At 44.2% G+C, this 14,642-nt stretch overlaps 1 protein-coding gene across 1 annotated transcript; it reads right to left on the reverse strand.

The window, feature by feature from the left end:
* Positions 1 to 671: 671 nt before the first annotated feature.
* gpr146 (G protein-coupled receptor 146) lies at positions 672 to 6,572 on the reverse strand. The gene is made up of 2 exons (XM_029436805.1): positions 6,274 to 6,572; positions 672 to 1,738 (listed from the first exon to the last, which is right to left on the reverse strand). Exon 2 carries the CDS (start codon positions 1,702 to 1,704, stop codon positions 751 to 753), a length of 954 nt encoding a protein of 317 aa, XP_029292665.1. The 5' UTR covers positions 1,705 to 1,738; positions 6,274 to 6,572; the 3' UTR covers positions 672 to 750.
* Positions 6,573 to 14,642: the final 8,070 nt, after the last annotated feature.

Genomic DNA, 14,642 nt, shown 5'->3' on the forward strand with positions numbered 1-14,642 from the left:
TGCATGTTTTCATAAAGTTCATTTTGACGAGTTGCAATTCTAATGAATAATATCAAAAACTCAATTCTCACAAGTGCAAATGTTGATAGTAGATATCTAAAAGTGTTGTTTATTAAGGTAACATTTAAATTAATCCACATGACATTTAGATTTTCCAAATGTCATTTCCACTAATAAAAACTAAAACTCGCTACAAGTCAGCCCGACTGATTAAATGTTAAAATGTTAAAAGCCATATTCCAGTAGCATATGGTGTCATTTAAAGAGTCACGCAGAGATCAAACGTGCGCTCTGTCAGCAGACGGTCCTTTGCATTTGTGTTTGTGTGAAACTGGAAGAAAACACGGCGCTGCGCAGTGATCAGCTGATTGTGCCAGTCCACCGCCCTCAGTCCACCGCCCTCAGTCCACCGCCCTCAGTCCACCGCCCTCAGTCCACCGCCCTCAAACTAGAAGCTCAAGTGGTTTAGTGGAGAGCTTCACTCAGTGACAAAAAATAACAGCACTTAGTGGTTTTTGCTTGGTTTGTCGTCTCGCTGCAGAACTGAAGATCGCATCGAGTTCTGGAAGGTGACAGGAAACTCCACAGTCAGCTACGTCGCTCCTAACACAGTCCAGAGCAGCGGGGGAGCCCAGTGAGATACTGGCTCCAGAGGGGGGGGGGGGGGGGGGGAGATAAGTGCCGGCTACGCGAAGAGCTTGAAAAAGGGGGAGGGGGAGTGGGGAGTAGGGGGGGGGGGGGGGGGAGATCTCACGTCACCACTTGCCTCCTGAGCAGCCTCTGAAGCTTGTTGGAGAAGTTTTTGTTCATCTGCCTGTACATGAGAGGCATCGCGAAGCTGCTCGCGAAAGCCATCAGTTTAGACACGCATCGCAAGAAATAATACGTGGGCAGGTAATGTGCGTTGCTAATGTACCCCGGTGCACCGGCCACCGTGTGCACCAGCAGGGTCAAGTAGTACGGGGTCCACAGGACAAACTGCACGCAGACCGAGGCGAGCAGCAGTCTGTGGATGGAAGGGTCCAGTCGAGCAGAGTCCTGGTCCAGAGGCGTCGACTCCTTCCGAATGCGCAAAATGAGAACGAAGGCGTACAGAACGGCCACGGCTGGAACCACGTAGCCGATGAACATCATGATGGCGTCCGCCGCCTCCTTGTTCTGCATTTTGGAGCACTCGACCATCTTAGTGGAGATGTGGTTGCACACATAGAAGAGCAGCGAGGAGAAGCTGGTGAGCACCGCGCCGCCCCAGATGAACCCGCACACGTGTTTGGTGTTGTACACGCTGGACATGTAGGTGCGAGGCAGCGCCCGCTCGATATAGTAGTCCAGGCTGAGCAGCGTGGTGGAATACATGATGACCAGGGAGGAGATGTTGAAGAGGATGAGCAGGGTGATGTACACCTCGTTGTTGTACTCCCACGCGTGCCAGCGGGTGAAGGTGGAGCTCAGCAGCTCCACGGGCGCCACCAGGTTGAGCACGAGCCCCGCGATGGCCATGTTGACGAAATAAACATCCGGCATGGTCATGGAGACCTTGTTGGAGAGGTTGACCACGATCAGCAGCACATTGTAGCACAGCCCCAAAGGGAAGCACACCAGGAGGTAGATGAGAGAGAAGACCGACAGGATGAGGCCGAAGTCCTGGCAGAGCCGGAAGTCCACGCTGGTGTCCGTCTCATTGTAAACCATGCAGAGCCACATCGCTGGGACACAGAGCACGTCTCTAACAGCTCCACTGCAGGGAGAGAGGGACACGTCAGGACAGAGCACATAATAAACACTTATTAAATACCACTAATAATTACAGTTAACTAACGCTTCTTTCAAAAGGTCTTTCAAATGTCTGAAGATCGTGAAACATATCGAATATCAATAGAACTGCTGGTACTATCATATGGTTTTTAATTTAAAGTTCAAGTGTGAGTACAATAAAATAACTGCTGTGTATATTATTCATTTATATATATATAAAAAAATAATATATATATATATATATATATATATATATATATATAAATAATACATATATATAATAATAATAAATATATATATAATAATAATAAATATATATATATTATTATTCTATAACAGATATTGCAGCAATATCACAAATAACTCATTTATGTGAGTTAATGAACCTTTAATGTGTTGTGTGTGTGTGTGTGTGTGTGTGTGTGTGTGTGTAGTGCACGTGTGTGTTCTGCTCGACTTCAAAGACTAAATGAAGTTTAAACTCCAGATGATATTAGTCCCTTGTTGTGTTATTGAATCCTGAAGCAGTGACTAATCGATGCGTGTCTGTCGCGTGTCACTTTTCAAGAAGTCACAAAAAATCTAAACCACATTCAGTTTTTTTTTTCTTCCTCCACGAGTAATATCCAACCGTCTCTGTTATTGTTTTCTGCGCTAGAGGAGCAAACGAGGCCTTGACGCAGAAACACGTCAGCCACGGCGCGGCCATTATGCCGTCGGTAACACCGTTAATTTCACTCCACTGCATCCGACTGGCTGAATACAAACCCCTCACAATATGCTTCATGTGCGAGCTCAAACCCACCATTTCTCCTCTTTCACAGCCACACTGGCAGAGCTAGTGTTTGACGCCTCGGCAAGCTTTTCCTGTCTCGCTCTGATGCTCTGTCTCTCTCTCTACCACGTCACATGCAGGGGCATTGCTGTGCTTGTGCTTTTCACATGGTGAAGCAGCCAGACAAAGAAAAACACTTTACAGACTGCTCTGAGTAAAGCACATGCACCTTGTGTTCAGGATGTCTGCAGGGGCTGGGCACGTGGTGATAGGTGAGATTTATAAAGAGGGAAATGTGAAGCACGCTCTGGCGGCGGGTCGGCGAGGATCAAGTCGCGGGGTTGGAGTTCAAGTTGAGGTCAAAGAAAATGAGTGGGGAGTGTTTGGGAGCGAGCTTGACGGCGCTGCACGTCTTTGAAAAAGCTCTTGTAATTAACTCAGGTCACTTTAAATTAATTATTCACGCAGCTTTTGGTGAAGGAAACGGAAGCTCATGACGCCATCACAGGATTGAGGGGAGAAGTTCGCAGTGTTTCATCTCCGCAGATCATCTGGTAGTTCTGTCTCCACACGAGAAAAGAAAATCTAAATGTCTGCAGAAGTTTCTCCAAACCTCTCTCTTGGAAATAGTGCGGAACAAAGTGCAGGAAGGCCGCTTTGTTTTCAGGAAGATGAAGAACGATGCCAGCAAAAGGGGAAACATTCTTCCGTTCACTTACGTAACACCACTACAGAGGGGCTGTTTTGGCCTTAAGCCGCAGACACAGACGCGTATACACACACACACACACACACACACACACACACACACAGCTCAGTCCCTCCTCTATAATACTCCAATTGGCTGTAATGCGACTATAAAGGAGGCTGCAGCTCAGAGCTGGACTGGATCAGGAGCAGGGGGAAGAAAGTGTAGAGTTACTCTTTACAAAACAACCTGTCTTCACCCAGACAGGAGCACGGGTCAGATGTCTTGTAAACACGGCTCTCTAACATAAGCAGCGAGGTGACTCATTTACTAAAAACAGGCCTTGACACAAGCACATAATCAGCTACGGTCCTCTCCCCGAGATTATGAGCTTTCCTCTCAATGTGTTGCAGATTGGAAGACCTTTGTTTATCCTTCAACAACCAAGAGGAGAAAATGACTTCAGGAGAAGTTGGTGATTATTAAAGAGAGCACACGGCATTGTGGCCGGCCGTCCCCGTTCATCAGCACCTGCTGCGTACGTGACGTTTCAGCCTTTCATTAACACGACGGCAGGGTCCTTCACATTCTGCATGAATGGGATTAGTGATCATTTGTTTCCAAAGACAGCGGTGGCCTAGTATTCAACATCTACGTTTACCTACAGGAAGTGACAGAAACGTGATATTAGGTACAGATGTTACTCTTTTAAACCAGTGAAAGCATCGTCTCCACACGGTACAGCGGTGCGTGGAAAGAGAACACAAGGCCAGTTACTACAATATTAGCTGCATTTCCTCCCCGTCACATGTGCAGTTACTATAGTTTACACTAAACAATATCATAAAACCTGTGAACAGCCCCCCCCTAGCTCTGCACCGTCTGCATCGATGCACTCGGGGCAACCTCTGCTCTGGTGTTGTCATTGCACTTCAGCGCTGCACATTTTGCCAGCAGCCCGTGATAATAAAATCTCTAGTTTTCCACTGCGCTGAAGGGACAAGCAGGCGAGGTGAAAGAAAAATGTCTCCTCCTACTCATGTATGAGCTACGTCTGTTTGAATTCAGAGTAATGAGGTCCATTCCACTGCAGATTCTGCCAGAACTACAGATGGAAGTGTTGTTCGGGTGGTGTAAAGGTCACAAACAGGCTCCGAGTATAACAAAACAACGGGGACTATTTTCTGCCTTTGAGACATGTGAAGCTGCCTCTCTTTTTATAACATCTAAGCAGTCGTTTAAGTATGCAAATGAGTTATTAAAGCATGCACGCGAGTATAAAACCACGAGAGAGGTGGCGTCCCGTTTGCTGCTTATCATAAAAGGTGCAATATGTAAAATGACAGCGCTTAGCAACACTTCTTCTCCCTCTGCAGTTGTGCACTTGGTTAAGCCCCGTCTGAACTTTTTGCCATACTCCGTGTCAAAAGGGGTTAAGTTAAATATTCCCAGAGGGGGAGTCCGTGCTTCGGCATGCTTCAGCCCCACCAAACATGATCTCGTAAGAATGACGCCCACGTGTTTGACGTCGGAGGGTTTTGAAGCCAGATCTCGCGGGCTGATGAGAGTTAGTGTGACATACTGGGCCCACACCCCTCATATATCCTTACTGGAATTTACAGGCTCTTCTCAGAAAAGTGATGTCACATGATTCGTCTCTAAAATACTAGAGAAAGAAAATACATGACTCACGTTTACACACTGGGCAGCAAAGGTGAACGCCACGCAATGGCTTCTGATGCACAGATTATAATGTTAAGTATCTGCCCACAGATCTGCTGACAGCCTGAGAGGCCATTAAGATGTAAATTATTCAACTCCCTAAATCTTTTCTGGTTTTAAGAGCGTTGCTCAGCTGACTTTTATTCTTGGGAAACAGCCCATTAACTGGGATTATTAATGAGGGATCTGACTTCAGGTGTATGCTGCATAACATTTAGCTAATTAAAAATCCCCAAGCTCTCCAAGGTTTTTATATCATTCAGAACACTTTCCCCAAAATCACCATCAGCCCCCACAGAATGGAGTCAGAGCTGGTTGTTGAACGGTCAATTATCTACCTGCCTACTGCACCTAATCTGTTAATCTACAAATCTTCCCGGGTTAATCACAGAAAGAGTAAAATGTCCAAATATGTTGATGATTTAAAGGCCTCGCTGCTGCTCGGAGGGTCACATTTGTTTGTCTCATATGAAGTTCTAGTGTAAGACGGCAACATGTTGAACTGTGACAGGACTCAGCAGTCAGAGTTCAATGGTCAGCACAGAGCAGGCTTACTGTCATTAAGCTTTGGCACACACACGCCCATGTCCCCTTCGGTCACATGGATGAAGTTGACGACAACAAGTGCAAAGCCTAAATCTCAAGAAGCATTTAATTTGGTGTGTGGTGAGACTTATCTGAGCAGGAACTACTTTGGCAGAAAGCAGCGTTCACTCAGCCTCCTCGCTGAAGGCCATAATTACTGATACAGAATTAGTGAGGGACACATATGATTAAATAGTGGCTTTTAAAGTCTTGATATCAACATGTGTGTGATAGAATTCATTAAACAAATGATGAATGTGGTTAAATTAAAATGACAGCTTTAGGTCCCAATGGCAGATGTCATGTGCACAAGATATATAAGCTATAATTCATGCACGAGCTTAAAGCTACACTTTTGTATTCCCAGTGAAGGAGCTTTTTAAACTTAAGACACCTCTGATTCAACTGATAACTTTTAGTCCCCAGCACTTGGAGAAAGCTGATCCCGTGAGAAACACCTTCAGGTGTGCGTCTGTGGAGCTGCACGAGCTGGACACGGGCAGCTCTGGATCTATTAGTGCGGACATTGTGTCTCTCCATCACACTTGACTGCACACATCAAAACGTGGATAGCTGTCACGGCTTTCACCATTATTCTACCATTTTTCTGCGGCACAGCTTCTCAATATCGCATCCAACCATCTTCTATGGCGCAACTTCACTTTTCCACCACTGTAAGGTGGACATTAAAGGCAACATCATCTCATTAGTTGGTCAAAAGAATTTAAATAAAGAGAGGAACACTCACCAGAAACGTATATATTTGGCTCGGTGACAAACCTACGGAGGCATTGGGTTTGGATGTAGCATTTCCACTGGCATTTCTCAGTCGTTTCATTTCACAAACATGTCCTGAGATACTCACTTCAGCTCTCCACGCGCTCTTAAAGCCTAAAAACGGCAAAGGACGCGTTTCAGTGCGTAACGCTGGAGACTCACTTTATCTCTCAACTTTTGGGACGAGGCTTGTTCTGAAAAGGGGCAGTCCGTCGCAGACTTTACTACTGCGGGAGTGCTGCTGAGCCCTACAGTGTGTACACACGTGACCCTCCCCCACTGTCTCTGCTGGTGCTGCTTTGGCTCTCCGGTCGCGAGGCCAGAACGGACGTTCTCTGCTCTGATTGGACGAGGGGGCATGGAGGTGGGGCGCGAGGGAATCCGAGACACACACGTATAAAACACACACACACAAACAAAACAAGGTATTAATATGTATTTATTAGAGTAATGTAAGTTAACTTAAGTGTCCTGAGTGGTGAGTTTGAATGGTGCTCTGCAGAGGTGTTTTCTCCTACCTTACCTGAACCCAACCTTAACCTTAACCGTGACCCTGCATATCCTTAAAGGCATACTTAAGCCACAAAATCCCCCTTTAAATACATATTACTCACCCTGTGTCATGTAGTATTCTTGAAGAAAACTATGTGTTTCTCGCTCTCCTCCACGGTGAACATAGAATAAAACAAAAATGAAAAGTCTTGATGAATTGAAGTAAATGGGGCTGTTTACAAACTTCGTGCAGCATAATTCAAGTCTCATTTATGCAGCAGTATGCTCACTACTTCCCTAACAAATTCAATCTTTATAATTCAAAAGAGTTGGGAAGCTTCAGTGTGGAAAGAAAGAATGATTACAGCGAGCAGATCCTGTTGCCGTGTTCTTTTAGGCACCTGACTATTGTTTTCAGACTGATTTAAATCTCTGTGATGCCACCATGAACACGAGTTTAGACTGCACACAGCATTAAAACAACACCAGGGATCGTACTGGTGTTGCTCCAGGTTGTGGTGATACATGAAATACGATCCAGATGGGCCAGTTTGACAGCAAACCGTATGTTAAAAAGATGAAATGCATTTGTGTTGTCTTTAATTGAGCAACACAAGTTCGCTAAGAAGATTAAGGATTATCATGAACATTCGCCACATATCATAATCCTGACATGGAGAACAATGTTGCACAACATACTGAATGAACTACTCTTATAGTCCGCACAGAGAATAAGCCAAGCGGTTTAATAATCCAATTGTTTTATTACTACAATGTCTAAAGGCTGCAGTGTCTTAAGACCAAATGCTCATTTCTTTTGGTTTCTTGCTTCGCTGCTTACACATTATTCACGCTGCATTCTGCAAAGCCTGAGACCACATTGGATTTTAATACCCCAAATAAATGTCAATGATCTCAAGGTCTCATAGCGATACACGATCCTCACAGTACTGTATTACCACGACTTTTAGTGGGTGCTGATGAGATATAGATAGTGTCATGTTTTATTGTCACTAACCTATAAAAGCTCGCTAAGCTCTATAGGTCTGAGATAACACGGCACATGTAACATGCTGACATCAGGTCTTAATCAGGGCTCCACTGTGTACAGATCCATCCTACAATTTCCTGCTCAGCACCTGAGAGGGAAGAAGGATACAACAAGAACAAGTGAAACCCTGAAGGTCCACAGTGTTCATTAAACTCCAAACGTCCCGGTGACCCCTTCAGCTCTCCTGGCAAGTAATGGATTAGTTCTACGCCGGCAATAAAAATGAAAAACAGTAGTGAGAGATTTTTGGAATGCACAGCTTCAAAACAAAATGACGTGCCATCGCTCAGTGAGCGAACTGGAGCTTTACAGAGTGCGTGGGAGTGCCGAACATCGGTCTTTGGTGCCACTCTGGAAGAAAACGGAGACAAGAGCAGCATATTTCACTGATCTTATATCTAAGAGTAACCAGAGTCCTGATAGATCCAGTTGTGAGCCTCTTCTTCAGTCTGAGAAATGCACTTTAAAGTTTGAGAATACAGAGTGCAATCATTGAATCTAATCAGCCACGTGAGAGCGAAGAACTCTGAGCTCCAAATGCAACAACTGACTTTCACTTTGTCACATTATCTTCAAGAAGTGCAAACGCACATTCCAGGACAAAAAGAAAAACCCCGCTTTGTAATATCAGTTGGCAGTAACGGGAGATTAGTGCAGTGGAAACATACAATCTTTCATTTTGCATGTGGTATAGTAATCACTTATGCAAGAGCTCTGCATCTCAGGAGCGAGTCTTAAATGTCAAGTGCTTCACTTTCCACAGCTGCAGCGACGACGCAGCCAAATCAGAAGTAAGCATGATTAAAGAGGAGCGGGGAGATCCACCAATTCACTGAAGTACGTGGATGATGATGAGGAGGCTCATGATTTAACAAGAATGATAATAATAACACCTTTTTACTAAACAAGAAGACAAACCAGTATGAGTTATGTGTCCCTCAGATCTATAAGTAGGTAAGTCTTTGATTTTATGCCCAGAATGCAGTGCAGGCAAGTCAGACAAAACTTCAACAGCGCTGCAGTTAAATGAGAAATCATCTGAAGTCCTTCTTGTTCCTGCAGTTAGTCTTGATTTCTGTCCTGAACCTATGCTAACAGCAGTGGAGCACAGGTTTCTAAATTCCTACAAAGCATCACCCTGGACACAAAGTTGTTCCAGCTATTATGTTGTAAAGGACATTAGAACAGTTTAGATGATTTTAAATACAAACCCAAGCAAAAGCCGACTCTTCCTCACTTACAGTCCGAGTCACTTGAGTGAGAAGGATGTGTGTTAATGCAATAATCCCTCACGGACAATATGCAGAGTTCCACAACATTATTCAGATTAACTCTACTGTACACGCACAGTTTAAGGTTTCCTTCGGCTTGTATGCCGTGTACTACGTGCCATTGGAATTACAGAATTTATTTTGTTTAAATAAGGAACAAATGTTGATTGATGCTGGTTTGCGTGTCAGTGCCCTGTGACGTGGTTGTTTACTGTAGTGGGCGAGAAAGTGAGCGTTAGTGTCGGGGGCAGAGTGGGCCGTGGGTCTGAGGACTAAATCACAGTTTATCCCCAATCAAGCTCTGAAATCTGTTCCTATTCTTGGAAGCCTCAGCACCACTGCAAGGCTCTGGTCTGCGTTTATGTTCCCCTTAAAGACTTTAGGCTGCATGACAACATATGGCTTGTTTACAAATGAAAGTCTAGCCCCAGATTCATGTCAGCTGTTTGCACAGTCACTTGGGCACCAGATGGCCAAAGACACGTAATGTGAGTCTAATGATGATGATTAAACCACAGTGTCTGTGCGCACACTGAACCTCTTTTCGGACAGAGAACTGCTACAATACTGGAGCTGCTGCTTCACTGAAAGATGACGATGTCAGAAAGTAATGAGCGATCCAAGCAGCAGACACACCTCAGCGTCTGATTCTCTTTTTAATGTGAAGAATACACCCAAACACAGGAGTACAGTGCATGCAGTGCCTTTAAGCTCAGAGGCCTGGGAGTGCACATTAAGCTCATTAAGTCTGTGGTGGATTATGCTGTGTTGCAGGCCAGGCACCAGCGTCCAGTGGCTGGGACGCCTCCTCGTTTTCAGACGGGAGGGAGGAAGTGGATAAATGAGGGTGGGAAAGCTCCTCCTAGACACAAACAAGTCAACATTTACAATTCACACAGATGGTTGGTGCAGGATCCTGCATGATTAATTAATATAGACAGCAAGAAGACTTCTGCCTTTTAAAAGGAATATCAAATTTAGATGAAATTGAAAACACACATATTAACAAGGGAGCAGCAGCGTAATACAATGCGACTGCACACACCTACACTAAAGACAAACAAGCGCAATGCTGCTTAAAATGTTGAGCCGAGCTTGGGTACAGCGAGCTCCCATGATAATCAAAAACAAGTTCATAATATAAACATCAGAATGAAGCTTGCAGCTTGTTTTTGTTTTCCCATCACGACTGACTCGGCACCACGCTGGCTTCTGTCATCCTGTCGGACGGCTTCCTGGAAAAAGGCCTCCGAGGTAGCAAGAAATGTTTCTGTCACCAGGACGGCGTGTGAAGGGATGTGTGTGTATTATTCACTGTGATGATAACATAAATGTGAACATGTATCGAAACGTTTGAATGGTAGGTGAATATATATATATACATACAATGGAGGCTGGATTAATATGACACAACGCCTGTGTTTCTAAGCGTCTGAGTTTTTCCTCACAGATTTTTGATGATGAATTTCAATATTTCCCTCACTTCTTATCAAATGGTGTTAACCTTTAAGCTTTGTAAGACAAATAATGTCATGAGCAGTAAGACTCAGTTAGACAGAGACCATGCATGCGTCTGTTCAGTGTGCTGCCCTCCCCTGTGGTGTGCCTCATGGTTCCCCTTTGGGCTCCTTTTAGTTCCTAGTACCTACAATTTGGCAGATAAATAATACCTTTAAAAGGTATCTCTAACAAGTTCTATGCAGATGATATCCTTTTATACATTTCAAACAGATTGATACGACTAAAGCTGTGTTTTCTGTAGCTTAACGCAGGACGACCTGAGCTTCTCATTTGAGCCACAGAGGCTGTTTTATTAAATTGGAACGATGTAGTGGCTCCTTTTCTTCGTTGGTGAGGTCAAGTCTTACACAAAAGTAGGTGGTACTTTTGTGCAGCATTTCAAATGAGTGGTTATTGGCTTTGTATGTAAATGGACTGCTTTATATCACTCTACCTCCTGAGCCTGCTGTTGCTCAGGAGGTAGAGTGAAGCAGTTTATGATATTTGCTCACCAAGAGCTCACTTTTACCCTTTAACCTACTAACTCAATGTGCGGCTATCCCTCCCGGCCGAGGTTTTATTATTGCGTAAATCATGAGCGACCCCGACCGTGCACACATCAGCATGTAAATATGATCTCCTGCAGTGCATTGCTGCAGAGAGGCCTGCATGTCTTTGCAACATTCCTGTAGTAAGTGAAGAGGACTGCTCGTGTTTTGGTAATGGGCGTGTTGGAAAAGGAGAATGCAGGGTAACTGAGGTAGTGCTCAAGTGCAGGGAGAAAAAACATGCATACAGCTGTTTCCACCCGATGCTCTGCTGTAAGCTGGTCCCCAGCTAAGGAAAGAGCACTGACCTCAGGTCAACCTTGTAATGTATCCTTTTCAATAACATCCACTTCAGCCGAATGCTTGAACAGTAGTTTTATGGCACGTTCCCTGGATTTTCTGTCTCCCGAGGGAAATGTATTTGTTGCTTTTTGTCACAGAATATAGAAGTCCAAGTCAAATCAACTGGCAAGAAGCTTTTAGTGTAAATACAACATAGAAGATCGGGTTTACCTCCTCTAGGAATATGTGATCAAATCATTAGCACTATTTGGAGTGTTGTTCACATACACATTGCTTATAAGTTATTGGTTAGTGGGAACAAAACGTCTCTCTGTTGGTGCTTTGTGGGGTCACTGAAGGCGCATTTAAGGATTTGTAATGTTGAGACTTATTTGTTGATATCATACTGAGACAGTGGATAAACATACGTAGCATAAAGCACGAGTAGTCGTCAGTCAAAATAATTCACATATCTGGAACCGAATGGTGATTGTTTAAATTAAATCATTTTTGTTTTAGGGGAAAATAGAATAATGTAATTGATTGTGTGCAAGTACACACACCAACTCTGCCCAGTACATGTGGTTTAATCACATTAAACTATTCAGCTTTCCTTAAAGCTGCTGAGTCTCTGGCGGCCATGCAAATCCTCATGCAAGTAATCTAGTAAAGAATTTGTTGCTTCTAAACACTTGTGTTGTAAGTCTGAGTCTGGTTGCTTTTTCTGTTGCTCTGTATTCTTTTGTGTGTATATATATATATATATATATATATATATATATATATATATATATATATATATATATAAATAATATAACTTGGACACACAGTTATGATTGATGATCAGTTGACCTCGGTTGATATTTCTAACTTGAACATCGTTAACTGAAAAAGAAGAACACATGTGCTTCAGGTTCATATGTCCTCGTGACATCTCTCCTCCTTTCATGTTTCTCTCTCTCAGCGGGACAGAGAGGAGCGGTCGGGCAGCAGAGGGATCCGGTGAGGGCCCCCAGGACTCTCGCCTCATGGGCCCCCTGCTCCATTCGGCTGCGGCCGTAAGCCAAGATTATTCCGCTGTTTGGTTCCACCAGATGCGGCAGCGCCACTGGATGGGCACTGTCTGGCCCTGATGAGCAGATCTAAGAGGGATTAGTGGGCTGTTGTGGTGGATCGGCAAGAACAGTGGGAGGCTGTCCACACACAGCTGTGTGTTTGTGTGTTTCATAATGCTCTGGCCTCTGGCCTTTTTTTGGCTTTGGCTCCAACACTGAACCTTTCCCTCCCACTGACCTCACAGTTCAGGGAGCTCTTAGACTGCAGGAACTCCAAACTTTCTGGAACAGCATGAAAGCTTTCAGAGAAACATGATTCTCCCTCAAGGATTGTGGCAGAGACACTGTATCTTTTTCTAATGTTCGCAATTGTTTGGGATTTATACACCTTCACACACATTTCCAGCATTCATCAACAAATAGGTATTTCTTGGGCAAAGACTGAATCCATTTTTGATTTAATACTATATTAAAGGTATGTTTGCTGAACAATGAGTCAGTGTAATTCTTGGCAACGATTAAATAATCCTGTCCTACAGAAATAAATCCTTGTTTTGGCCGGAGAAGCCGCTCCTAGATGTGCGTGGTACCCCTGCTGGCGCAGACAATCGCTTCTGTGCAGGTGAAGCTGCCAAGTTGTGTTTGTGTCCATTCAGTGAGCGTGGTCATATTTCAAGTCCCCATAGCAGCCGCTGTTAGCTGGTGACACTTTCTATTTACAGAAAACAATCCCTGCGGACTAAGAGTTGGTGAAAAATGTCAAACATGACCAAACTAGGTTATTTACAACAATGTGAAATGTTAGAATGAATGAAGGACAGGCCCTCTAATGAGAATATTACATGAAGCTGACCTCCTGCTCTTATTATGTTATTTTCACTTAACTACTTCTTATCATGAGACTCTAATGCCTCCACTGCACGGTGCGGTTTCACTCACTCGTCTTGGTACCGGGTCCTTTTCCATATTTCATTTTTCCCTGCCAATCGTAGCTCCTCAGTGTAGGCGGGACTCTCAGCTGATCTTCAACGTGACTCTCTCTGAATACTTTCATTGGCGACCAAAACTGCCATCGCTATTGGCGTTAGCTTGGCTATTTCAAACCTGCAGGTTGGTGCAGGATGTCCCGTGTGATGATTCTCTCTCACCTGATCTGGGGTCTGTAGTTTCTTCACTTTTTTAGTATCGCCTCACCTTGATTGAAACCTCGACCAAAGTGGTACTAAAATAAGATGCTATCTCAAGCTGTTGTCATACACGGCTCATACTTACACCTACGAAAAGTCTTCACTATAATCGTATGTATGAAGTCGTATGTAACAGTGTGCCAGGACTAGTGACGGAGTATCAACAGCAGCAGAGTAATGATGAGGTCGGGACGGCTCTGAAAACACAGGACTTGTTGTCCGTGTGAAACCACGATTGACTTATAACTTCCGTACTTATTTTTAATCCACACCACAACCTTTTCCTCAACTTCATCAAGTAGTTTTGTTGCCTAAACACGTTCTGCACTGCAGGGACTTGCAGGCGCGCTGATCACTGGTGTTCCTCGTGGACATTTAATGAGGATATGTTGACTATCAACAAGCTTTTGTTAATGAAAACCAAAAGACAGTTGAGTTGAGTACAGCTGTGTCTTACCGTGCGACACAATCCATCAGCGACATTGACTCAAAGTCGTCTGATCTCATTTTCTTGTTGACCCAGAGTTTTGTTTATGACGTGGGCCGCATTGTTTTCTCTGCTCCTTTTGTTCAAAACACTTTTCCTCAAAGACGTTCCCAATGAATCGGAAAGTGGAGCGGTCAGGAGAAATTGTTGTCCTTCCAAACTTTTTCTCTTAAAAGCCTTAGTGCGCACACAACATCCCTAACAACTGTTTGGATTCAGCGTTTCTTTCCTCTCACTCTCCGTGTGTGTCTGCGTGTTTGATGTCGTGGTTTGGCTGTCCTCTAAAGCGTTCATTTCAGAGTGGTTACTTTGGGCCTCATTTTGACTCACTGGCTGTCTGCCTACACCCTGTGGTCTACCATCCACTACAGCAACTGCCTGTATGTGTGTGTGTGTGTGTACAGTATATCTTTTTGTGCACTGTACATTCCACAATACGCTGTCTCTGCTATACATGGTGTGTTGTT

This window comes from Cottoperca gobio, chromosome 8, assembly GCF_900634415.1.
Source record: "Cottoperca gobio chromosome 8, fCotGob3.1, whole genome shotgun sequence".
NCBI lineage: Eukaryota > Metazoa > Chordata > Actinopteri > Perciformes > Bovichtidae > Cottoperca > Cottoperca gobio.

What these genes read in the sequence shown, in the direction of transcription:
- gpr146 (XM_029436805.1), bottom strand. Translation starts at nt 1,704, where the DNA reads ATGTGGCTCTGCATGGTTTACAATGAGACGGACACCAGCGTGGACTTC.